Source organism: Etheostoma spectabile, chromosome 5, assembly GCF_008692095.1.
Source record: "Etheostoma spectabile isolate EspeVRDwgs_2016 chromosome 5, UIUC_Espe_1.0, whole genome shotgun sequence".
NCBI lineage: Eukaryota > Metazoa > Chordata > Actinopteri > Perciformes > Percidae > Etheostoma > Etheostoma spectabile.
This window is the reverse complement of record NC_045737.1, coordinates 7,873,861-7,898,538: the sequence shown is the minus strand read 5'-3', so window position 1 is coordinate 7,898,538 and position 24,678 is coordinate 7,873,861. Positions and strand designations below refer to the sequence as shown.

General features: G+C 41.7%; 1 protein-coding gene across 1 annotated transcript in view; it reads left to right on the top strand.

Moving 5' to 3' along the window:
* The window catches only part of dnah10 (dynein axonemal heavy chain 10), a 29,283-nt gene extending 5,956 nt beyond the window's left edge, over positions 1 to 23,327 (top strand). Inside the window, exons 12-78 of the mRNA XM_032515935.1 lie at positions 1,010 to 1,186; positions 1,298 to 1,456; positions 1,572 to 1,738; positions 1,828 to 1,979; positions 2,096 to 2,260; positions 2,343 to 2,550; positions 2,681 to 2,837; positions 3,080 to 3,559; positions 3,658 to 3,816; positions 3,913 to 4,029; positions 4,148 to 4,250; positions 4,363 to 4,541; positions 4,635 to 4,846; positions 4,969 to 5,125; positions 5,249 to 5,482; positions 5,556 to 5,678; positions 5,770 to 6,003; positions 6,142 to 6,365; positions 6,457 to 6,726; positions 6,836 to 7,019; positions 7,133 to 7,267; positions 7,370 to 7,522; positions 7,717 to 7,905; positions 8,204 to 8,350; positions 8,932 to 9,123; positions 9,287 to 9,405; positions 9,486 to 9,644; positions 10,353 to 10,488; positions 10,591 to 10,713; positions 10,798 to 10,929; positions 11,029 to 11,245; positions 11,565 to 11,684; positions 11,823 to 11,968; positions 12,062 to 12,214; positions 12,311 to 12,571; positions 12,652 to 12,824; positions 12,928 to 13,021; positions 13,215 to 13,382; positions 13,546 to 13,734; positions 14,289 to 14,460; positions 14,550 to 14,753; positions 14,833 to 14,913; positions 15,098 to 15,295; positions 15,427 to 15,588; positions 15,701 to 15,875; positions 16,165 to 16,346; positions 16,461 to 16,597; positions 16,678 to 16,895; positions 17,064 to 17,285; positions 17,465 to 17,612; positions 17,783 to 18,062; positions 18,168 to 18,397; positions 18,499 to 18,772; positions 18,883 to 18,987; positions 19,137 to 19,291; positions 19,380 to 19,534; positions 19,719 to 19,902; positions 20,010 to 20,210; positions 20,598 to 20,807; positions 20,936 to 21,031; positions 21,126 to 21,297; positions 21,389 to 21,520; positions 21,763 to 21,974; positions 22,086 to 22,253; positions 22,339 to 22,519; positions 22,595 to 22,740; positions 22,837 to 23,327. Of these exons, the coding sequence (XP_032371826.1) occupies positions 1,010 to 1,186; positions 1,298 to 1,456; positions 1,572 to 1,738; positions 1,828 to 1,979; positions 2,096 to 2,260; positions 2,343 to 2,550; positions 2,681 to 2,837; positions 3,080 to 3,559; positions 3,658 to 3,816; positions 3,913 to 4,029; positions 4,148 to 4,250; positions 4,363 to 4,541; positions 4,635 to 4,846; positions 4,969 to 5,125; positions 5,249 to 5,482; positions 5,556 to 5,678; positions 5,770 to 6,003; positions 6,142 to 6,365; positions 6,457 to 6,726; positions 6,836 to 7,019; positions 7,133 to 7,267; positions 7,370 to 7,522; positions 7,717 to 7,905; positions 8,204 to 8,350; positions 8,932 to 9,123; positions 9,287 to 9,405; positions 9,486 to 9,644; positions 10,353 to 10,488; positions 10,591 to 10,713; positions 10,798 to 10,929; positions 11,029 to 11,245; positions 11,565 to 11,684; positions 11,823 to 11,968; positions 12,062 to 12,214; positions 12,311 to 12,571; positions 12,652 to 12,824; positions 12,928 to 13,021; positions 13,215 to 13,382; positions 13,546 to 13,734; positions 14,289 to 14,460; positions 14,550 to 14,753; positions 14,833 to 14,913; positions 15,098 to 15,295; positions 15,427 to 15,588; positions 15,701 to 15,875; positions 16,165 to 16,346; positions 16,461 to 16,597; positions 16,678 to 16,895; positions 17,064 to 17,285; positions 17,465 to 17,612; positions 17,783 to 18,062; positions 18,168 to 18,397; positions 18,499 to 18,772; positions 18,883 to 18,987; positions 19,137 to 19,291; positions 19,380 to 19,534; positions 19,719 to 19,902; positions 20,010 to 20,210; positions 20,598 to 20,807; positions 20,936 to 21,031; positions 21,126 to 21,297; positions 21,389 to 21,520; positions 21,763 to 21,974; positions 22,086 to 22,253; positions 22,339 to 22,519; positions 22,595 to 22,740; positions 22,837 to 22,983 (11,814 nt within the window). The 3' untranslated portion in view covers positions 22,984 to 23,327. The remainder of the gene's footprint in view (positions 1 to 1,009; positions 1,187 to 1,297; positions 1,457 to 1,571; positions 1,739 to 1,827; positions 1,980 to 2,095; positions 2,261 to 2,342; positions 2,551 to 2,680; positions 2,838 to 3,079; positions 3,560 to 3,657; positions 3,817 to 3,912; positions 4,030 to 4,147; positions 4,251 to 4,362; positions 4,542 to 4,634; positions 4,847 to 4,968; positions 5,126 to 5,248; positions 5,483 to 5,555; positions 5,679 to 5,769; positions 6,004 to 6,141; positions 6,366 to 6,456; positions 6,727 to 6,835; positions 7,020 to 7,132; positions 7,268 to 7,369; positions 7,523 to 7,716; positions 7,906 to 8,203; positions 8,351 to 8,931; positions 9,124 to 9,286; positions 9,406 to 9,485; positions 9,645 to 10,352; positions 10,489 to 10,590; positions 10,714 to 10,797; positions 10,930 to 11,028; positions 11,246 to 11,564; positions 11,685 to 11,822; positions 11,969 to 12,061; positions 12,215 to 12,310; positions 12,572 to 12,651; positions 12,825 to 12,927; positions 13,022 to 13,214; positions 13,383 to 13,545; positions 13,735 to 14,288; positions 14,461 to 14,549; positions 14,754 to 14,832; positions 14,914 to 15,097; positions 15,296 to 15,426; positions 15,589 to 15,700; positions 15,876 to 16,164; positions 16,347 to 16,460; positions 16,598 to 16,677; positions 16,896 to 17,063; positions 17,286 to 17,464; positions 17,613 to 17,782; positions 18,063 to 18,167; positions 18,398 to 18,498; positions 18,773 to 18,882; positions 18,988 to 19,136; positions 19,292 to 19,379; positions 19,535 to 19,718; positions 19,903 to 20,009; positions 20,211 to 20,597; positions 20,808 to 20,935; positions 21,032 to 21,125; positions 21,298 to 21,388; positions 21,521 to 21,762; positions 21,975 to 22,085; positions 22,254 to 22,338; positions 22,520 to 22,594; positions 22,741 to 22,836) is intronic.
* Positions 23,328 to 24,678: the final 1,351 nt, after the last annotated feature.

The following is a 24,678-nucleotide window of genomic DNA, read 5'->3' as shown; positions in this document are numbered from 1 at the left end:
TCCATCTTTAGATTAAAGATAGAGCGTCTTTAGTATGGTGCGTCTTTAGGATGGTGCCATCAATATCTTTGCAAAACCCAAACTTGACAGCTTGAGTAAGAGGTACTGTATATGGCTCTTGGTAATACACAGACACTCAGAGTTTGGATGGCACATGTGGGTAACTGTATTGCTAATCCTAATTCTCCTCGATCGAGAGTTTTGTTAAATGCTTCAGTGTAAGTCATCAAAGTCTCCCAAACCTTATTCACATATGTGAATTAGTGCTGTCAGTTAAACGCGTTATTAACGGCGTTAATGCAAACCCATTTTAACAGCTTCAATATTTTTATCGCAAGATTAACGTTCTTTTTGCCCTAAAAGACTTTGTAGTTTTTTTCACATGCTGTTGCAACAACTAGTAACAGTAGCAACACCACACCAGATCTAACTAGCCCGGAAACAAAACAACAGGCACGCCGCACACACTTGTTTGGGCTTGCAAGCCAGTCAAAGAGTAGTAATGTTACGTTTTGAGTGGATGGCGAGCGTGAAACCCCAAAATGGATGCCAATAAGGCATTAGGCTTTTTAAAAGTTGCCAAATGGTTCCATTGACAAGACCAAAGGGATGTGTGTGTTTTGTCGTTGTGAACTGAGCTACCCCCCCCTTGTCAAAGTATTTTTTCCACCCTTTTATCGATGGACAGTGTTACACTGTGTGAGAGATAATTTGTTCCAAGTGAGAATGTTACATGTGAAATTGAACACGACAGTAAGCTATTTACCAATCTTGTTTTCAATAAAAAAAACATTTGCACAAAGCAAGCCAATCCACTTTTCCATGTTGATAAGAGCATTAAAATGAGAAAAAATACTGTGACAAAAAGAAATTAAGGGACATTTAACCTAACCCTAACACTATTTAAAAAAAATAAAGAAATATAACATAGCCCATTATTTTATATTCATCTTCTGTGCCAGTTTATCATTATACTTTTGAAGAATGCTTAGCTCTTTTCTTTTTTTAGGTGGACAGCATAAATGAAATATTTGAGGCAGAGAAGGACAACCCACCACTAAATAAAAATGAGCCTCCTGTGGCAGGAGCCATCAGATGGGTTCAATCTCTTATCCACCGCATAAAACACACCATCCTTCCCTTCCTGAAAGTGCCGGAGTTGCTGGAGAGTGAACAGAGCAAAGCGGTGAGTTATTTCACTGTTGCACAGCTTTATAGGTTAATGTAAATATTAAACTGTTTACACACCAAAATGTTTTTGAAAGCCCTGATGTGCCTTTTGCTGCATTCTGCTCAGGCCAAGGACAGGTACATAGAAATGGCAGTGCAGCTCACGGACTATGAGAAGAAGAAGTATGAATGCTGGCTGGCCGAAACGGAACACACCTTGCCATTGCTAATGAAAAAAACCCTGTTTGTTATGATTACCAATGAAAACCAAATCCACGCAGAACTGGTATGTATCTCTTGCTATTTACTTACTTAGACTGTTACTCAACATTGTGCAAAATATAGCTTTAGTAACTGTTTTTCAAATGCTCTGCATTTATTTTGATTTTTCTCATTTTAAGGATGTCCCACCAGCCAAAAGCAGCCTACAGAAGGAGGTGCGATACATTGTGAACTTTGCTCCAGAGATCAAAGAAATCATTTCTGAGACAAACAACCTAGCGTCACTGGGCTATTCTGTGCCTTACCTGGCTCAAAATGTTGCTCTACAGGAGCACAAATTCATCAGGTAATGATAATAACCAGTAACTGAATACCACATCAAAATACCACTGCTCGATGTAATCTCGGCCTGCCGTGTTTCAACGTTGGTTTTAGATATGTGACTGGTTTGAACAACCTGGTCAACTGCTACCACTCTGTAATGGACAGCCTGAGTGAGTCAACGTTCATTATGCTGGCTCAACAGATCAAAGCGGTCAAAGCAGAGATTCATTTTGGATGTAAAAGACTCAACTGGAATTCTTTGGGTATGGTGCATACAGTAGCTGAAATGTCAATTTAGTCTGATTAACGCATACATGTGGTCTGATGAAATTAGTATTGTCTGTAAAATTGAAATCAGATAATATGTGTTTGGTTTTAGGCATTGCCGACTTCATCAACCGAGGCATTAAGGCTGTCTCTAAGTTTGAGTTAGTTGTCAATCAGATTCAGAAGAATGAGAGGGACATTGAGTCCAAGTTGCATTCCATGGTGATGGCCAACTTACTGAAATTTCCAGTCCCAGATAAATCAAACGATTTACCAGGTGAGATACTATTTATTGGATGTAATGATAATATTATAAGAATTTAAACTTATTTCATGACTTAATTGCGTGTTTTTTCAAGGTGTCAAGGAGTTCTGTGAACGTATAGAGCGAGAGCGCACCAAGACTGTGAATTTGCTGAGTAGAAAGTATGCAGACATTGGACCCCTCATCACTAAGACAGAACATTTGATCATGGGAACCAGCAGTGGCAAAGCCCAATGTATGGCAGATTATTACAAGTACTGGGAACGCAAGGTGCTAGACTCCCTTATAAAGATGGTGCTTAGGTAATAACATGATGTTCCTCTTTTTGAAATTATCTTCTTTGTGAGCAGTAATAATCACTGTTCATTTGAAATACAGTACAATCTCAGTCTCAACCACTATAACATCCCTCTTGTTGACTTTCACATTTAGGAACACCCAAGCCTTCAACATGGCACTGAGGGGAAGTACCCCGCTTTTCCAAATTGATGCCATCCTGTCTGCCCCTAAGATTGTGTTGCAGCCCCAAAGCAATGAGATCTACTGGCTGATCATGCAGTGTATCAGAGACTGTGTGGAAAGCACCAAGGTAGGATCAGAATGATTCTCCTATGTACCACTGCATTTGAAAATAATATTGTTTCATTTTTTTTGTGATCAATTTTTTAATTTTATATTCAGAACAAAAATGTAACATAACACTCACGAACAGTTACAAACAACACACTGGGGCGTAGTAACGCGTCCCAGGGCCACAAAATCGAAAAGAACATTGTTTTAAATGACACACTGACAATGTGACTCGATTCTGCTCATATTGTTGTGTTTCAGAAATTTGTGCGTTGGATGCATGGGACCTGCATTGAGTGTCCTCCACAGCGTGTGGGTGGTGAAGATGAGGTGGTGACATTTAGCTTCTACAGTGATGTGTGGCAGCATCCACAGATAAATGAGAACGCCATGACAGTGTCCCAGAACGTCCAGCGGCTGCTCTTTGGCCTGGATCAGTATCTTGTCCACTGGAAACGCTACCGGCCCCTTTGGGAAAAGAACAAAACCATCGTCAATGAAAAGTTTGCTGCAAGAAAACCATCCTGTGTCATGTATGATGACAAGCTGCAGTTCCTTTCTCGTATCAATCAGGAGGTGATGCTAGAGCCTCTGTTTAAGAATGAGCAGGTCATCCATCTCAACCTGGAGCCTCTGGCTCAGGCAGTGCAGGAGACGGCTGAGTCCTGGATCACTTCACTAGGTAGCCTGCTCAACAAGCCTGCCAAAGAGGATCTCTTCAACTTGAGAGATGAACTCATGGTATTGAATAATGCTACACTGTGTTTCGTATGTTTTTTATAGTAAATACTCTTTGATTTTTTTGTGTGATTTATACTTACGTTTATTTTATAAAACAGCAACTGTCTGAGAAGCTGAAACAGAACCCTGAAACCTTTGAAGACCTGAAGTCTGTCCTTGGCACCATCGCAGACATCAGAGACATGTCTCTAGATGTGGAAATGAGATTTACTGATATACAGGAAAAATACAGAACACTGGCCATGTATAAAGTGGAGGTACTGTGTGTTTAATGTTAAATGATTACTCATTGAAAGTTTACGTTGATATTGTTTGCCTTGTTGAACGTCTTAGATTCTATTTTCCATATGTAGGTCGGAGAGGATGAACGGGAGCTTGTGGCCAATATTGTCCAAATGTGGAATGATCTGTTTGCAGAATCCAGACAAATGAATCGAAGTCTGACAGATGTTAAGAAATCATTTACTCAGGTCAGACATCAAACCTACACAATCAGCTTAAATAGAAAAACGAAAATTGCAGGTGTTTTGGTTTTTTGAAATGTAAATTTACAGTCCTCTTCCTATTCTCCCTCCCGTACACTTGAAGACTACAAAGGAGAAGACTGAAGAGTTCAGGCAGGAGTTGTCTATCTTTGCTGAAAGCTTCAACATGCATGGTCCTGGAGCTGTGGGGGATGATTTGGAGAAAGGTACTTGTGCACTTGGACCCTGCCTTCAGTTGTCATACCTAGAGCAATAATATATGGTATTAAAATTTGAAATGTAGTGGAGGAACCAGTCTCTCCCTTTTGTTCTTTGCAGGACTGACCATAATGGAAACATATGAGGCAGAGCTTGCCAAGATAGTATCAGGACGGCAGGAACTAGCTAATGCTGAGAAGCTGTTGGACCTGTCAGTCACTGTGTACCCAGAGGTTATCAGCATGCAGAAGGAAATGAAGGGCTTAAGACAGATATATGGTGTCTATAAAGCTCAGAAGGTCAGATGTGATAGCATATTGGGACACATTACACATAATTCTTGTCAACAGGGTTTTAAAAACATTTCATGTGTTTGTCCTTACATCTTTTAGGACGCCAAGACGGAGTGGTCTCAGACATTGTGGGTTGATTTAAACATCCAGCTGCTACAGGAGGGTGTTGAGGCTTTCATTAAAAGCTTGAGGCAGCTGCCCAAAGATGTGCGGGCCTTGCCTGTGGCCTTCTTTCTAGAAGGACGTATGAAGGAGTTCAAAGAGTCTTTGCCTCTTTTGCTGGACCTGAAAAATGAGGCCCTCAGAGACAGGTCATTTGGCGGAATGACACCAGAACCTAACTGGAATGAATCTGACACACAAAACAAAATGATTGTAAATAAGTAGTATGACAACATAAAATCAACATGTGTTTTTATATTTTGGGACACAGACACTGGAAGGAACTGATGGAAAGGACCGGCACCAGCTTTGAGATGAACCCTGAAAGCTTCACTCTGGAGAACATGTTTGCTATGGAGTTGAACAAATATGCAAATGTCATAGGGGACATTGTCACCTCTGCTGTAAAAGAGCTCAGTATTGAGAAGGCAAGCTTATGTCTTTGTGAATTATCTCAAACTGGAGTTAGGGATTTGTCAGTTATCGGTGAAAATCAAAAATACTTTTAAAACACAATATTCATGTTTGGGCATTTGTGTGTGTGCTTCTAGGGAGTGAAGGAGGTGGTTGAGACCTGGGAAAACATGAAGTTCGGTGTGGTGCCATATTTGAAAGGCACCCAGGAACGTGGATTCATTCTAGGTGCAGTGGACGAGATCCTGCTGAATGTGGAGAACGATGCCATGAACTTACAGAGCATGGCGGGCAGCCGTTTTGTTGGACCTTTCCTTGGCACCATACAACAATGGGAAAAAGACCTGTCCCTTATCAGTGAGACCATAGAGGTCAGTGAGAACAGCCAAATCTTGCTTGAGCTGGTCTACAAAAATCCCTACTAAAAAAATATTTCTTACCCAGGTGTCATTGCTGGTACAACGAAAATGGATGTACCTGGAGAGCATATTCATTGGTGGAGACATTCGCTCGCAGTTACCGGAGGAAGCCAAAAAATTTGACAATATTGACAAAAGGTTTAAAGAAGTGAGTGTTGCCATAATATTAGCCAATGAAAGTAAAGTACTCTTTTACTGCACATCTCAAAATAATATCTTCTTCTTAATTTTTTGTGTAGATAATGAGTGACATAGTGAAGGGTCCTAACATTAAGCGGTGTTGCCTGATTCCCAACCGGCTAACAGACCTGCAGGCCCTGAGTGATGGTCTAGAGAGGTGCCAGAAGAGTCTTAATGACTACCTGGACTCCAAGCGGAACGCATTTCCTCGCTTCTTCTTTATCTCAGATGATGAACTGCTTAGCATCCTGGGGAGCAATGACCCTGCCTGTGTCCAGGAGCACATAATCAAGGTATCACACCACTATAGACAAAGCAGGAGTGATAAGAAAGTCATAAGGCATTATTCTTCTGAGTAGCATGAGGAGGATCACTGTTTGCCATATGTGTGAAACACTTCCATGATATTTTTCTTTTCTTCATTCCACAAGATGTATGACAACATAGCATCTCTGAGGTTTGATGTGGAAAGTAATGGAGAGACAGTAGCTGGAGCCATGGTGTCTGCTGAGGGTGAAGTGATGGAGCTGAAGAAGTCCATCCCAGTGGAGGGCAGGGTGGAAGAGTGGATGACGGGAATACTACTGGAGATGAGGAGGACTAATAGACTTATCACCAAGGAGGCAATTTTCCACTACTGTGAAGACAGGGGCAGGTGTGTGTAGATGCTACATGTGTGTGAGCAAATTTGTGTGTTTGAGCTTGCAAAGGAACCACATTAAATGTGTCATTCCCTGGTTTCTCAGGGTGGATTGGATGTTGCTGTACCAGGGCATGGTGGTGCTCGCTGCAAATCAAGTGTGGTGGACCTGGGAGGTAGAGGATGTCTTTAAAAATGTGGAGAAAGGAGATAAATATGCGCTGAAGAACTATGCTAAGAAAATGCACCAGCAGATTGATGAGCTGGTTACACGCATTACACAACCTATGAAGAAAAATGACAGACGAAAGATAAACACTGTGCTTATCATCGATGTCCATGCAAGAGACATTGTAGACAGTTTTGTACTAAACAGGTACAGTTAACCTTTGCTAGTTAAAAAAAAATGTTTTCATTGCATTTGACATGAACTCATGTGTTTGAAAGTGAACATTAATAAAACATTAATGTTATTTTCTTTCCAGTATAATGGATGCACGAGAGTTTGAGTGGGAAAGCCAACTCAGATTCTACTGGGTCCAGGAACATGACGACCTATTTGTGCGTCAGTGCAGTGCTTCGTTCTCTTACGGCTATGAATACATGGGGTTGAACGGTCGATTGGTTATAACCCCACTGACAGACCGTATCTACCTCACACTAACGCAGGTCTGAAAAACCCTTGCAAATTTGTATCACCCAACACCCAAGCAGACACATGTAAATTATTCTGTCAGCTTGTTTTGACAACTTCTGTACGTGGGTGTGTATTTGTGATATAGGCCCTCTCCATGTACCTGGGTGGAGCTCCTGCTGGACCAGCTGGTACGGGAAAGACAGAGTCCACCAAAGATCTGGCCAAAGCTTTAGGCCTGCTCTGTGTGGTTACAAACTGTGGTGAGGGCATGGACTACATGGTAAGAAGCCTACACTTGAAGAGCCAACAGCTTCTGAAAAAACTCTTAGAACCATAACCACACTAGCTCTATTACTTAAATTCCTTTCCTCTTTGAATGCAGGCTGTGGGTAAGATCTTCTCTGGCCTCGCCCAATGTGGCGCATGGGGCTGCTTTGATGAGTTTAATCGCATTGATGCCTCAGTGTTGTCAGTTATCTCCTCCCAAATCCAGACTATCCGCAATGCTCTCATTCTGCACCTTAAAAGGTTTCATGTAAGTCTGTTATACAGAACCAGTTATGAATACATCAAAAATAATCATTTTTCATATAAATTCATGGATATTTAACAAAGAAGGTTATTTCACTTGTGATCATTTAAGATGATAGCTTGCTTCTATAGCCTATACACAGAAGAGTTGTTAACCTCTATTCCCCTAAATCACCTCCTTCTCACTATGCACATCAGTTTGAAGGGCACGAGATCAGCCTGGATGACCGCATGGGAATTTTCATCACCATGAACCCAGGTTATGCAGGACGCACAGAACTGCCGGAATCAGTCAAAGCCCTCTTCAGACCTGTGGTGGTCATTGTGCCTGACCTGCAGCAGATTTGTGAGATCATGCTCTTCTCTGAGGGCTTCCTACTGGCCAAGGTGAGGGACGCACACACAAAGCACAAATTGCATTGTTATTGTTTAGCTGATGCTCTGGGGTAATCTCTAATAACCCATGCATATGCAATATTACTATAATGTACAATATTTACAGTATGTTAGTGTTCTCAGGTAATTCAGAAATGCAAGAGAATCTATAATGAATAACTAAACATGTTCTGATATTTTTAAGCACAGAAAGACAAATTGTCATACAAACATGTAAAAACTGCAAACTGCTTACTGCTACACCTATGCCATATTGAGGATTTCATGTCCACACCTTTGTTCAATTCAGGTGCTGGCAAAGAAGATGACAGTACTGTATAAACTGGCACGTGAGCAGCTGTCCAAGCAGTCTCATTACGACTTTGGCCTGCGAGCTCTGAAGTCTGTCCTAGTGATGGCCGGAGAGCTGAAGAGAGGCTCACCAGAACTCAGTGAGGTAGAGACCAAAGAACATTTTCCATGTTTTATTTTCCTAAAAGGAATAGAACATTTCTCCTTTTTGCTAAGATTCAATATGAAACTAAGAAGTTATTTATTCATGATCCCTCAGGTATAGACTGATGCTTGATTGCTGTTGGGAAAATGTTGGGGATTTGCAAGATTTAGATGAGGTCTTTTCAGTATCTACATAACAGAAAATGTTGCAGATTCCACAGAGAATAAAGGAAAGCAATACTTCTTGTCAGTTTTTTTGAAGTAGGTTCTGCAGTCTGGCCTAAAAACTGAATCTAGTAAAATACCATCACTCAGCTCCATGTTGAAAAATACAACACTTAAAATACTGTGTAAATCTATTTAAAAAATGTTTTTAGATCTCTAGGTCACATAGATCTAGAATTGTGATTGGGTGGGTGATTTCTGCTGAATAACATAGTAGGTAATTTGATATATTTGCAAGCTTGAAAATATTTTACACTTTATCCTTGTGAACATTTTAATTTTGTTCTTTAAAGATTTTTAAATGCTTATTGTCTTTTGACATTTTTTCACTGTTATTTCTGTCTTTCCTCTCTGCAGGATGTGGTGTTGATGCGTGCTCTCAGGGACATGAACCTGCCAAAGTTTGTGTTTGAGGACGTACCCCTGTTCCTCGGACTGATCTCAGATCTGTTCCCTGGGCTGGACTGCCCTCGTGTTCGCTATCCCAACTTCAATGATGCTGTGGAAGAGATCCTACAGGAAAACAAATATGTCATGCTGCCTAACCAGGTGTCTCATCTCTGTCTTAGTTTTGATTCTTTGAGATACAGGTTTTCCTCCGCACTGAAAGATTGTTACATTGTTAGAGAGTTACAGTCGCAAAGATTGAGTTACAGCATGTGAGCATTTAGATGTTGATATACCATTTTCTTTATGCTGTCCGTGGCTTCAGGTGGATAAAGTGGTGCAGATGTATGAGACGATGATGACCAGACATACTACTATGGTTGTTGGCCCAACAGGTGGAGGGAAATCGGTTGTGATCAGCACATTATGTCAAGCTCAGACTAAGTCAGTTTATATCATCTAAGTTTACACCACCTCCCTGATCTTTTGTGTGAACAATAGTGACATTTATTTTATCTCATCAGATTGGGATTTCAAACCAAAATGTATCCCCTAAACCCTAAAGCCATGAGTGTCATTGAACTTTACGGTATTCTGGACCCTGACACTCGAGACTGGACTGATGGGATCTTATCCAACATCTTTCGCGACATCAACAAACCTACTGACAAAAAAGAGCGGAGGTAACAAAGAAAACTTAAAGGAGACCTTTAAAGTGCCCATATTATGAAAAAAACACTTTTTCTGGGATGTGGGGTTCTATTTTGTGTCTCTGGTGCTTCCACGTGCAAACAAACTTGGAAAAAAAACTCAATGCTGTTTTGAGTGAGATTTCTGAATGTCTCCTGCCTTAAGTCTCCGAGGGAGCTGTTCAAAATCTGCACGGCTTTCTACATCACTAGCCATGATGAGGTGGCCAACCGTAGCATGCTAGCGCTAGCATGCTAGCTTTTTCTCAATGGCAAAGCACTGCTGCAACACACACTAGTTCACCACAATCTACAAAAGAACTACTTACATGTTCCTGTTTTGCAGGTATTCCACAAGTGCGCCCTGACCAAAGTTGGAGAAAGGGTTATCTAGCTGATGTGATCTTACCTAGCTACTGTGCACGTGTGACTCCCAACAAAGATAGTATAGAAGTGAGATGTCTCACTCTGTTGCTAAAATGGAGACCCAAACACACAGGGTGAAAACAGGATCTGCAGCAATGTGTGGTAGCCTACAACAAAAATATGGTGTTTTTTGATCATGAACCCATGTAAACCTTTTCTGGTACAACCTCAAAATATAATGAATTATGAACCTGAAAATGAGCATAATATGGGTGCTTTAAGTAATTCAACAGTGTCAGTTTTTATGCAACATAAACACATGAATTTGACTCTCAGGTACATCCTGTTTGATGGGGACGTGGATGCTCTGTGGGTCGAGAATATGAACTCAGTGATGGATGACAACAAGCTCCTCACTCTAGCCAATGGAGAGCGGATCCGTTTACAGAATCACTGTGCCATGCTATTTGAGGTTTGTCTGAATTTCAAGATGGCTGTCAACAGAATACCTTTCCCTACATTTTTCTGCAAAGCAACTTTTAGAGCAATAATGTAAGAAACGTCCCCATCACAGGTTGGAGATCTGCAGTATGCTTCCCCTGCTACTGTTTCCCGCTGTGGGATGGTTTTTGTTGACCCCAAAAACCTGCGATTCACCCCATACTGGCAGAGATGGTTAAGCGACAGACCTGACGAGGTATGAGAAAAAACATATACACTTTGAATAACTGCACTTAATTATAGTTTGATCATATCTCAACACTATTTCTTTTTCTTCTAGGAACAAAAATTGCTCAACGAGCTGTTTGAGAAATATGTTCACAGGTCTATTGACATGATTGTGGATGGTATAGTTGATGGCAAACAGGGCCAGAAACTGAAAACTGTTGTCCCTCAGACAGAACTGAACATGGTAAGTTAATCTCATTCATCTTAAATGTACTCCAGAATTGTTGTATTTATGCATTACTATTAGTATAGTCCCATACTCAGACTACTTGGATGAATTCAGGTGACTCAGTTGTGCTTGACACTGGATGCGCTGCTTGAGACTGAAAGCATCAGAGCTGAAATCCTGGAGTGTTACTTCCTGGAGGCTCTGTACTGCTCACTGGGGGCCACATTGCTGGAGAGCGGCAGGATCAAATTTGATGAGTTCATCAAAAAGCTTTCCTGCTTAACCATAGTGCAAGATGAGAAAACCTTGGCCGGACCTGGTGAGATCCCAGGTAAAAATTAGTATCAAGCTTTTTTAGAGCATCAAGCAGTTTTAAATGTACACTTTTCTGTACAGTTTGTGGGTAACGTTTAATGTTGTATACTAGGAAACAGGGTTCGGAGATATGCCTATGTACTGTGTAATATGAAATTGTCCATCTTTGCAGGCATTTTTGGAAATCTATTAGCGGGATTTTTTTATGGTTTTAGGTTGAATGAATCAATATCATGACCCAGTTTTACTTCTGATAATTTTATATTCCACATGAATATGTTCAAGTGCCTTTAATTCATCTTAATGTTGATAACACAATGTCTGCATCTATACAGGATACCTCCCAACTCTGTATGATTTCCATTTTGATGGAACACAGGGGAAGTGGGTTTCCTGGAGTTCCCTGGTTACCAAATACATCCACAACCCTGAGATGAAGTTTGCTGATATTCTAGGTAAAGGTCAAGTGTCTGAGCTTTGAGGCAAGGACAAATCCAGTGTCCTGCATTCATACATACATACATGCATACAGCTTATATTTATTTTCGTGAGCACCTTCTGCTACTTTGATTTGTCCTTCATCTTTGCTTTAGTGCCAACTATCGACACCACAAGAGCTAGCTGGATCCTGGAACAGATGGTGAAGATAAAGAGGCCGGTGCTTCTGGTTGGAGAGTCTGGCACTTCCAAGACCGCCACCATTCATAACTTCCTGAAGAATCTCAATACAGATGCAACTGTGAGTTTACTTTCTAACTACTGATGTGCACATTTATTTTTTACTTCAGTTTAAATTCTTAAAATTTTTCTTTACACTCCCTTCTTTTTCCAGATTACACTGATGATCAACTTCTCATCCAGAACAACTGCAATGGACCTGCAGAGGAACTTGGAGGCCAATGTGGAGAAAAGGACCAAAGAGATCTATGGGCCTACTATGGGAAAGAGACTGCTCGTCTTTATGGATGACATGAATATGCCAAAGGTACCTACTCCACGCTCTTAACCTCTTAACTATCTCCTTCACGGTGACAGTTATTGTATGTTTAACATTATTGTTATATACTGTATGCTTGTCCAGGTGGATAATTACGGCACACAACAGCCCATTGCACTTCTGAAGCTGTTACTGGACCGAGGAGGCATATATGACAGAGGGAAAGATCTTAACTACAAAACCCTCAAGGATCTTGGTTTTATTGCTGCCATGGGAAAGGCAGGAGGTGGGAGGAATGAGGTTGATCCCCGCTTTGTCTCACTCTTCAGTGTCTTCAGCATCCCCTTCCCTGCTGTGGACTCCCTCCACCTTATCTATGCTTCCATTCTCAAAGGCCACACCAGAGTGAGTAGCTCTTCCCACGTACGTACATATCAGAATCATCCAAAACAGTCAGATTTAATAAACTTGGTCAAATATTTTAGGCATTTGAAGACATCATACAGAAGGTTTGTGATAAAGTTACCTTGTGCACACTGGAACTGTACAACAACATCATCAAAGATCTGCCACCCACTCCTTCCAAGTTCCACTACATCTTCAACCTGAGGGACCTGTCAAGAGTCTACAATGGACTGACCCTCACCAAACCTGACAGGTCTGATTTAGCACATTCACTCTATTAACAGATGAACAGGGACTTTGCAGTTACAAGTCTATGTGTTTAAATATGTTTGCTTTACCTGATTTCTCTCTAACAGGTTTTTGACAGTCCCCCAATTTGTGCGTGTCTGGAGAAATGAGTGCTTGAGAATCTTCCATGACAGACTCATTGATGAAACTGACAAAGCTTTGGTATTGTTATTATTATTATTAATTATTATGGTAGTAGATATTTACTGTAGATTCTCCTTTGTATTGACTGCAGGGATAAATGCAATATGCGTAATTGTTCCTCCAACTGTAATAACAAATGTATGCTCACCTACTGTATACTAAATAGTTTTGTAGCTTTCAAATGTATCCAATGTGGGTTTTATGCCACCAGGTCCAAGGCCACATTAAGAACCTGATTGAGGAGCATTTTAAGTCAGACATGGAGACTGTCATGAGGGACCCAATTCTTTTTGGCGACTACAGGACAGCCCTCAGTGAGACTGAACCAAGGGTCTATGAGGACATACAGGACTACGATGCATCAAAAGCTCTGTTTCAGGTACTGTCAAATGTGTTATTTATAGCGGTTGGGTGGTCTCAGTCTAATACACATTTTGAAATGTAATAGTTTAATGATATAACAATTATTTACATTTACGTATTTTCTGCCAAATTCTATCTTTAATTACAATGAAAGACAACTGTGTCTTTGTATTTTTCAGGAAATTCTAGAGGAATACAATGAGAATAAGTCCAGGATGAACCTAGTACTGTTTGATGATGCTCTGGAACATCTGACACGCGTGCACCGAATCATCCGCATTGATCGTGGCCATGCACTGCTTGTCGGTGTGGGGGGGTCTGGCAAGCAGTCCCTCACCAAGCTCGCTGCCTTCACTGCCGGCTGTGAGGTTGTAAAATACAAGAACAATGACGATTGTGGGGAAGGGCAAATGATTCTCAATGACAAAGAAACATCAAATTTTCATTTCTTACAGTTTACAGTAATACAGATAAAAGTCATATGTTCTACAATGACACTTAAGGCAGAGAAAATAGACATATTTATTAACATCACATGTGTCATGCCAATCAATTGGGGAATATGTACACAAGATACAAGACATCTAGAATATTTTCATTTCCTGCCGTAAAAATGTGGCATCTTAGTTTTTACTATTTGAGCTTAGCTTTAGGGAAGCATTGGAACATGAAGATTTGAAATAAAGTTATAGGTGACCCACACTCATTGTGGAAACAGGAGTCTTCTTATTTTAAAGCTGCCAAAGGAAATGTTGAAAAGGAAAATTAAGGTTTGAGTGGTTAAGCAGAAACTATACCTAGCAACTATGCTATACCTCCATAGTGGTGGTTCTTAACCCGGATTTCTATGTTGTTAAACCTCACATATAAAGAAATATTTGCAAGGAAGCATTGTAGTAGTAATGGAATCTGCTTTTCCCAGGTGTTTGAGATAACACTAAGCAGAGGATACAGTGAGTCAAACCTCCGTGAAGACCTGAAAGCACTGTACTTGAAGCTTGGCATTGAAAACAAGAAGACAGTATTCCTCTTTACTGATGCCCATGTTGCCGAGGAAGGCTTCTTGGAACTCATTAACAACATGCTCACCTCAGGTTGGAAATCACTCTAAACCTCATGGCTCACACTACATTTATCTTTCTTAAAAGCCACGGCTAGTACTGATCATGCTCTCTGTTTATAGGCATCGTTCCTGCATTGTTCCCTGATGATGAGAAGGAGTCAGTTCTTAACCAGCTTCGTGATGAGGCTCTCACGATGGGAGCAGGTCCTTCTAAAGAGAGTGTGTGGCAGTACTTTGTCAATAAGAGCGCCAACAATCTACACATTGTTTTAGGCATGTCTCCAGTGGGAGAAATCCTGAGAACACGCTGCAGGAACTTCCCAGGTGACATTCGGCGTCAGGCTTCACTTGATTTTATTATTTTTAATTCTATTTTACTAACTATGTGAACGGTTTTCCCCAGGACTGATGAACAACACTGTGATAGACTGGTTCCTCCCATGGCCTCCACAGGCGTTACTTGCAGTGGCTCAGTCTTTTCTCGGTGTGTAATTACATACATTTACATCTTCTTCTTTTAAATGCATTTGTTATAGAACAGTTTCTTTTCAGACAGCCATTTTACTTTATGTAACTGTAATGAGACCTACAGCTGGATTATTATTCCTAAATCTAGGTTTTAGCTTTTTTTAAGAATTCACAAAGTTTTTTCCGTTTTTTTTCTACAGGTGAAAGTCCAATGATTCCTGTGGCACATTCTGCAGCAGTGATAACTCATGTATGCATGGTCCATAGCTCTGTGGGTGACTACAGCAAGCAATTCCAGCAGAAACTCAGACGCTGCAACTATGTTACGCCAAAGAACTACTTGGACTTCATTAGCACCTATTCCAACCTCTTGGAGGAAAAGGACCAATATATTCTGGGTGAGAAAATGGAACATCTTTTAAATTCTGGGCCTCTGTGTGAAGGGTTACACTAGTGCATCACGTCAACTGTGCAATGATATCTTTATGATTATTTACGAGATATTCTGTTGTGTTCTCTCCTGTTCCAGCTCAGTGTAAGCGTCTAGAGGGAGGTTTGGATAAACTGAAGGAGGCCAGTGAGCAGCTGGCTGAGCTGAATATCAAGCTAGCAGAGCAGAAGGTGGTCCTCGCTGAAAAGTCCACAGCTTGTGAGGCCCTGCTCAATGAGATCACCACAAACACGACTGTAGGTCAGTGAGTACCTGCATGTCATTAGGGTTGTGATAAACACAGTGTACTGTAAGCTTCGGAAACTAAACACAGCTGTTACAAACCACTTACCAATAAAATTTCCTTTCTTAGCTGAGGAAAAAAAGACTCTGGCTGAAGACAAAGCCAAAGAGATTGAAGTGCAGAACAAAGTGATAGCTGTTGAGAAGAAAGAAGCTGAAAGTTCCCTGGCTGAGGCTCTTCCAGCATTAGAAGCAGCCCGCATTGCCCTGCAAGACCTGGAAAAATCTGATGTCACGGAGATCCGGTAAACTCACCTCCTTATTTAGAGCATTGTTTTCATTCTGTTGCTGAAAGCATATGATGATTCATCAGGGTGAATGAATAGACTAACAATGACATCTGTAATGCAGACACCCATACTAAACCTCCCAAAATGTACTGTATGTTGGGTTAATAAATATTCTAGAATGTCGAGAACATATTATTCATGCAAAAACCAGGACTTAACATACCTGACCCTACAAGCAATCTTATGCCCTCTCCTACTCAATACCCTCCTATTATCTTCCCTTTCCTGCTGGTCCATTGTGTAGATCCTTTGCCAAGCCACCCAAACAGGTGCAGGTGGTTTGTGAGTGCATCCTGGTGATGCGTGGCTACAAGGAGATCAGTTGGCAGTCAGCCAAGGGGATGATGTCAGAGGCTAACTTCCTGCGCTCGCTGATGGAAATGGACTGTGATTCCATCAATAACAACCAGGTCAGGACTGTCAAAGGTAAGTGGGCTACATGACTTATGAATAATAATACCAATGTACTGCATATGACAGTGCCATTTCCGTATGCCAAGTATGCTGCAGTTGTTTTCTTTGCAATTTGCTCCTGGCTAGGCTTCCTAAAGAACCTCCAGACAAGCTTTGAGGAGATGCAAGCCATCAGTAAGGCTGGCTCAGGATTGCTGAAGTATGTCGAGGCTATCATGGGTTACTGTGAAGTTGCACGGGAGATAAAACCCAAGAGAGAGAAGGTAATGTAAGGTTTGTACATGCAACGTGTTCCATAAGAAGGAAGACAGATTAAACAGCCATAATTCCAATATTTATTTAGGTGGCCCGACTAGAGAAGAACTTCTTTCAGAGTAAGCGGGAGCTGGAGCGCATTCAGAGTGAGCTCAGCGATATCCAGAATGAGTTGCATGCTCTTGGTAAGAAGTACCTGGCTGCTATGACAGAGAAACAGTTGCTACAGGAGGAGGCTGAGCTCATGGAGAGGAGGCTAATAGCTGCTGACAAACTTATCTCTGGCCTGAGCTCTGAGAATGAACGGTGAGGCTATAAAAGATGCAACAAACAGAGTCACTACTCTTAACCTAACTTAACCATTGCTGTGCTAAGAGTTGCTAATTCAATTGTTTTTAATCTCCTTTTCTTGGTCCCTTTGTGTTTCCTCCTTTCTGTCTTTACTACTCCCTCTTTTCAACTATCACCACTTAGATGGACACAAGATTTGGAGGAGTTGAAGCAGCGGCGCGTGCGTCTCCTGGGTGACTGTCTGGTCTCAGCTGCTTTCCTAAGCTATGTAGGGGCCTTCAGCTGGGACTTCAGAAATGAAATGGTATACAAAGTATGGGTTAAGGATGTGCATGAGAGGGGCATCCCCTTGAGCCAGCCTTACAAAGTGGAAACCCTTCTAACTGATGAGGTAGAAATCAGCAGGTGAGAAAGAGTGTGTTCTCACGGCAGATTTTGACATTTGAGAAGACGATCTGCAATATGAGTTTTACCAAACAAATGATAGGAATTCTGTGTTGTGGTAGCAGAGTAGGTAGGAGTGTGTTGCACATAGGTGGACTTGTCTTGGGCTAACTCTGTGTCAAACAAACCCTGTGTGACAGATGGGGCTCAGAGGGCTTGCCTCCAGATGAGCTGTCAGTGCAGAATGGAATTCTCACAAGCAGAGGGAGCCGTTTTCCCATGTGTATTGACCCACAACAGCAAGCCCTCAACTGGATTAAGAAGAAAGAAGAAAACAATAACCTCAAGGTATAAAATGTTTAATTTCTCCTACATGTTATGTGTCATTACTGCTCACAAGTAATGTGACGCGATGATTGCTTTAGTTAGCTTGCCACTGCTGACAGCCCCAGAATCAGCACTTTGGAATGAGTCACACCGTGAGACGCTGACAGTGTCATCATCCTTTCTTTCCCCAGATCTCATCTTTCAATGATCCAGACTTCTTGAAGCAGCTAGAGTTGGCCATCAAATATGGCTTCCCATTCCTTTTTCAAGATGTAGACGAGTACATTGACCCTGTGATTGACAATGTCCTGGAGAAGAACGTAAAAGGGGCAGAGGGCAGACAGGTCCTCATGCTGGGTGACAAGGAAGTGGACTATGATCCCAACTTTAAACTGTACCTCAACACCAAACTGAGTAACCCCAAATTCTCCCCATCAGTGTTTGGAAAAGCCATGGTCATTAACTATACTGGTAAGATTCTTCGGCATGGCAAGCTTAGTTTATGTCTGTAAGATTTGAACGCCATGTTTTAAATGCTTTGTACGTGTTTATTTATCGTATCTATGTTACCTGTAGTGACTCTTAAGGGTCTGGAGGACCAGCTGCTGAGTGTTATCATGGGCTTTGAGAAGAAGGAGCTAGAGGAGCAGCGCGAGCATTTAATCCAAGAGACAAGCAACAATAAGAATCTGCTGAAAAACCTTGGGGACTCGCTGCTCAGAGAGCTGGCCACATCTGCAGGCAACATGTTGGATAACACGGAGCTGGTTCACACTTTGGAGGAAACAAAGTCAAAAGCCAGTGAGGTCAGTTTGGCTACAGCGGGAATCAGTGAACTCATGGAAGAATAGCATTTTTACTGAAGTCATTAATTCTATTTTTTTTTGTTTGATGTTGTGATCATCAGGTATTTGAGAAACTAAAGTTGGCTGAGATGACATCTGCGGACATTGATAAACTGAGAGATGGCTACCGGCCGGCTGCCAAGCGCGGTGCTATCCTGTTCTTTGTACTGACAGAGATGGCTCTGGTGAACAGCATGTACCAGTACTCTCTAGCCTCCTACCTAGATGTGTTTGACTTTTCACTGCGCAAATCTCTGCCTGACTCCGTCCTGCTCCAAAGACTGAAGAACATCATGAACACTCTGACATACAGTGTTTATAACTATGGCTGCACAGGTAAATGATAAAGATTGAATAATGAAATAGATGGAAAGGGATCATTTTCTTAGGGTAAAGCACAGATGACTTTGTGGATACTGTAACCTGAACTGACTGGTTATTCTTAGGTCTGTTTGAGAGACACAAGCTGCTGTTTTCCTTTAACTTGACCATCAAGATTGAGCAGGCAGAAGGGAGGTCACCTCAGGAGGAGTTGGAGTTCTTTATCAAGGGTGAGATATCCAGAGAAATTGAACTCTTTTTAAATGTAGTTAAGACTAGATAACGGTGACCACAAAACTCAAACAAATGTTTACGCACACAATGATCAAAATTCTTCCACCATTTTCACTTAAATGTTTTTTTCACTTCATGTGGAAAGGTAATTTATCCCTGGAAAAGAGCTCGCGCAAAAAGCCTTGTGACTGGCTTGCAGACCAGGGCTGGGAGGACATAGTGAAACTCGCAGAGCTCTTTCCTGAGCAGTTTGGCTCTCTGCCAGACGATGTGGAGAAGAATCCCACTGATTGGAAGTCTGTAAGTGACCACATTGACAGGAATCCATCACCATAGGTAGTTCACTTAGTCAGTTGGGAGTCTAACCCTCATTCTTTTTTCTCCTCAGTGGTATGACTTAGATGGACCAGAACAGGCTCCATTTCCCATGAAATATGGGGAGAACCTGTCAGCCTTTCAGAAGCTTCTGTTGCTGCGCTGCTTCCGTGTTGATAGAGTTTACAGAGCTGTGACTGACTACGTTACTGTCACCATGGGCGAGAAGTAAGACTGTTTCTGTAGTCATAATGTAGTTAAAGATATATATACAATGTCTCTGTCACTACTTATACAGTTTGTACATTGTATGTATATAAACCACTGTGGTGCAGGTCAAGAAGATATAATTATTTGCACAAAGATAAATCAAGCCCTAAATTTCTATGTGTTTTCTTCTGTTTCCGCTCAGATATGTGCAGCCCCCTGTGATCAGTTTTGATGCAATTTATGAACAGAGTACACCTTCCTCTCCCATTGTCTTCATCCTGAGCCCCGGCTCTGACCCAGCCACTGACCTCATGAAACTAGCAGAGAGGTCAGGCTTTGAAGGCAACAAGTTCAAGTTCCTCGCTATGGGCCAAGGCCAAGAGAAGGTACTGAAGACTTGTTTTGTGGTCAAGTAGAATGAGTATAGGAATCAGGAAGTAGTAACAATCAATAAAAAGACGTTGAGGGTAATTCTTCTATATCTATGATAAAGGTGGCCCTACAGTTGCTGGACATGGCGGTGTCTCGTGGTCAGTGGTTGATGCTACAGAACTGCCACCTGCTGGTAAAGTGGCTGAAGGATCTGGAGAAGTCCTTAGAGAGGATCACCAAGCCCAACCCCAACTTCCGCCTGTGGGTCACCACCAACCCCATTCAGGATTTCCCCATAGGTATACTGCAAAAGTCTCTAAAGGTGAAATACATTTTCTCTCTACTTTCAGCTGTGTTTTCTTTAGATTTTTGTGTAGATGGCAGGATTTCTAAGATCTAGTAGTGTGCACAAGGATTAGTATGAATGAATGTTTTCTATATGTTTTTTTATATCTGTGTGTTGGGATATAACGATGTTGCATTTCCAATTCAAGGTGATACTTTTTCTTTTATTGGACACAGCAGTAAAGAATAGCCACAGTTTTTCTATTGTAGGAAAAGCAAGTCTTAAAAGCTTAACATTAGATCAAATGGCTTGTTAAAACTGGTGTTTTGGTAGTAAACACTTTGCAGAGAAACTACAATTATAATAACATAAATATTTTTAAAAATGTCAGTGTGTTTACATGTACTTTAATTTTGTGTACAGGTAGTGACTGAGCCTCCCAACGGTCTCAAGTTGAACATGAGAGCCACGTACTCTAAAATCTCCCATGAGACCTTGACTGCATGCCCTCACCCTGCCTTCCGCAGCCTGGTGTATGTGCTGACCTTCTTTCATGCTGTGGTGCAAGAGAGACGCAAGTACGGCAAGATTGGCTGGAACGTTCCCTACGACTTCAACGAGTCTGACTTCTTTGTAAGTGAAACAAGAGTCATTTTCACTGTGTTTGAAATAAGCGATTTTGTTCGATTCCTGGTCTCTGTACAGTATATCAGTTATTTTTCACTTTTCAGTGCTTCAAATATTGTTACTGTGTTCAACAGGTGTGTATGGAGATCCTTAACACCTACCTCACCAAAGCTCATAACCAAGGAGACAGCAATATTCCCTGGGGAAGTCTTAAATACCTTATTGGGGAGGTTAGGCTAAATTCCTTGTGTTTTAATATATTGTATATCTATTTACTTTCTCGCCAATGCTGTACACTTAGCATGTCTGTGTAATGTTCTATAGGTGATGTATGGTGGGCGATGTATAGATAGCTTTGACCGCAGGATCCTGACGGTCTACATGAATGAGTACCTTGGAGACTTCCTCTTCTACACATTTCGCTGCTTCCACTTCTTTCAAAACAAGGACGTAGATTATAAGATCCCTCAAAATGGACCCAAAAATATATATGTTGGTCAGTTGTTATTTTCATTACTTCACATTATCTTCTTTTCAAAAAACAAAATCTGTCATCACTCACAGCTTCCTCCTGCTATCTGTTACAGATGAGATTGAGACTCTTCCCCTAGCAAACACACCAGAGGTGATGGGTCTTCATTCCAATGCAGAGATAGGATACTACACTCAGGCAGCTAAAGACATGTGGACTCACCTAATAGACCTGCAGCCTCAGACAGGTATGATCCTGCATCTTTCATTTCTCTTGCCTCTTAATTTACCTCAAAGGAAGAAATGTAACGTTACTTGCCTCCATATTGAGTTCCGATTCTCAAAGAGCATCCCTAGAAGTAATTTTTACTATTTTTTTAGAAGAAGAAGCCGTTCCATACTGTTGAAGAGTGTTTTCTTTACTCACTTTGTCACCGTGCTTCCATGTGCTTCCGGTCTTATGGTCTTTAAACACTTTCTTATACCTCAGGGGAATCTGGTGGAAGCATCAGTAGAGATGAGTACATCAGCCAGGTGGCTCAGGACATTCAGAACAAGCTGCCCATGTTTTTCGACATGGACGTGATCCGTAAAAGGTTTGGCGTGGACGTTTCCCCGACCTCAGTGGTGCTGCTTCAAGAACTGGAGCGCTTCAACAAGCTAGTGATCCGCATGCAGCGCTCTCTGGCTGAGCTGCAGAGGGTGAGAAGGAGGGGTAGAGGACAACAAGATATTGGGGAAATAAACAGACAGGTGTTGCGTGTGTGTGCTTCACAGATGATTTTGTTGTTCTGATTCTCTTGCGTTCCCTAGGCCTTGGCTGGTGAGGTGGGTATGAGCAGTGAGTTGGATGAGGTCGCCCGGGCCCTTTTTAATGGTCACATCCCTGCCATATGGAAGAAGTTGGCACCTGACACTCTTAAGTCCCTCGGCAACTGGATGAGCCATTTCAAGAGGCGTTATAAACAGTATAGCTACTGGGTGAGGACGGACACACAGAATAGTCAAAAAACAGGTGGAGAATTTATCTTCATGTGTGATGTGTTTGTTATTTTGTGTCAACCAGGTGGATGAAGGAGAGCCAAAAGTTATGTGGCTATCTGGACTCCATATCCCAGAGTCCTACCTGACTGCTCTGGTCCAAGCCGCATGCAGGAAAAATGGTTGGCCTCTGGATCTTTCCACACTGTACACACAGGTGACCCAGTACCGCAGTGAGGATGAAGTTGGTGACAGACCTGGACTGGGTAATGAAATGACACTCACCATTTGCAGCATGATCAGTGAGGAACTATATAGACTGATAGTGTTTTTCCCTGCAGGCTGCTTTGTGTCTGGCCTGTATCTGGAGGGAGCAGACTGGGACACAGAGAAGGGCTGCCTGGTGAAGAGTAAACCAAAGGTTCTGGTTGTTGAACTGCCCATTCTCAAAGTCATCCCTGTAGAGGCACGCCGTCTCAGGTTACAGGTGTGGACCACAGACACTACAGGAATCCATACAATACTTTTACTTCACTACCTTTTTTTCCAACTGTTGTGTGTATTTTTTTGTTTTGTACCCCAGAATACAATACGGACACCAGTGTACACCACGTCTCTGCGGAGGAACGCAATGGGTGTGGGGTTGGTGTTTGAGGCAGACCTGTGCACCACCATGCACATTTCCCACTGGGTGCTCCAGGGAGTCTGTTTATGCCTCAACGCTGACTAAAGACAGCCCTCAGACATGTTAATTAATAACATAATTAATGGCTAATGTCTGCTTTTTTTATAGAGAGAAAAAAACTGTACATATTTTTTTTTTTTAAATGATAGAGACACAAAAGAAAACTAGATTTTTTTTTCTAGATATTCATTGTCTACTTCATAGCTTTCATTATTTTCTCACTAGATGGCAGCACAAAACAGTTCTGGGCTCTGGGCATTAGCGCCAGAGATTGATCTTTAGTTTTTACAGTCGGCTAAAGTGTCAACAGGCTATAGTGGGTCAGGATCTTTCAGGCCTAAAAGTCTACTATTGTTTATTAACGATTAAATGTTTGCAATTCAGTTCAATCATGTTTAATCTTTTTCTGTCTTAAACAAAATATTTCACATGTGTCCATTCCTAAAAAGGACAGTAGATGCTGAATATTTCTGCTGAGGTTCTGGAGGTTGAGGAACATAATCTGCTGCATACAGCGGAAAATGTACCATTGACCAAAGGCTGCTAAAGTTTTCCACTTTACCCAAGTAGCTTTTCAGCTGTTCCCTGCTGTTTAGATTTTTAAAATTAGATTTTTTAGCTTTACTGTAACAGTTAACAAACACATCCAGTCCAGCACTGAGTAATCGATGCTGCTGAGGTCAGCACGCCAAAAGCAGGTGAAGGTTACTCTAAAAATGAGAAAGCCCCGGAGGATCTGGCAGCTGGTGTGGCAGTGACGTCACTGAAACACAGAAATAAAAACCATAGCCTTAACGTGTGCAACATACATCATACAGCCTGAGTTGTGCGAGTGCAGCTGGAATCAGAGATGTGCTTGTCAGAGTAAACTGTGACCTATTACTGAAATCATCATAAAGCAAACAACCAGCAACCAGACATTTAAATTGTCATTCAAGTCTCTCTCCTTAAAGGTCCTTAGCTTTATATTAGATCACTGTCAAGCTTCTCATTACTTTATTGTATAGGCTTTATGGCCCCCCTCTAAATGGCAGAGGGTAAAGGTTAGACAGGCCCCTTCTGAGCTTTAACTGGTAGGACTTTCATGAAAAAGGAAGATCGGGACATGTTTATGACCAAACACAGGAGGGGAGGAATTGTGTTTCGCTTTTGAAAAGAGGGAAAGAATTGTATGTTGTTTAATGAACCTACACTTCATACGAGTGAGCAGATCTTCAGTAAATGCACACAGACAATAGGTGATGCTGCTCTTTCTGTTTGCACAGTAACTGGGCAGGAAATTATAGAAGTAGGAGAGTAACTACTCAAGAAATAGAAGAAAAAAAAATCCTCTCAATGAAAGCGACCCCCGTCTCCCTCCTCCGAGGTCAAAATTATTTTCAGCTGCTCGTGACTGGAGGGATTTACATTAACCCTAAGCTGCTCCAGTTCCTGTTGGCACTATTGCCTGCACCTAGTGGCCTCGTAAAATGACATGGGTGCCCTGAAACCAAAAACTCTGACACATCATATTCCAGTCCTCCCCAATCCCAAACAGTTTCCATTTGTTGTGATTGAGAGCAGGTGGGCTTACACTGTTTGCAGCTTTCCCTGTGTAGTATAGGGAGTGATTAGTGCCAGTCTGAATGCCTGTCTGTGGGTGTCAGAGTGTTAACACTATCTCTCATTTGCTTAGAACGTCAGCAAAACTAGTATACTAGCCAGATGCATTGTGCTCTTTGGAGCGTCCTTTGCAGCTGG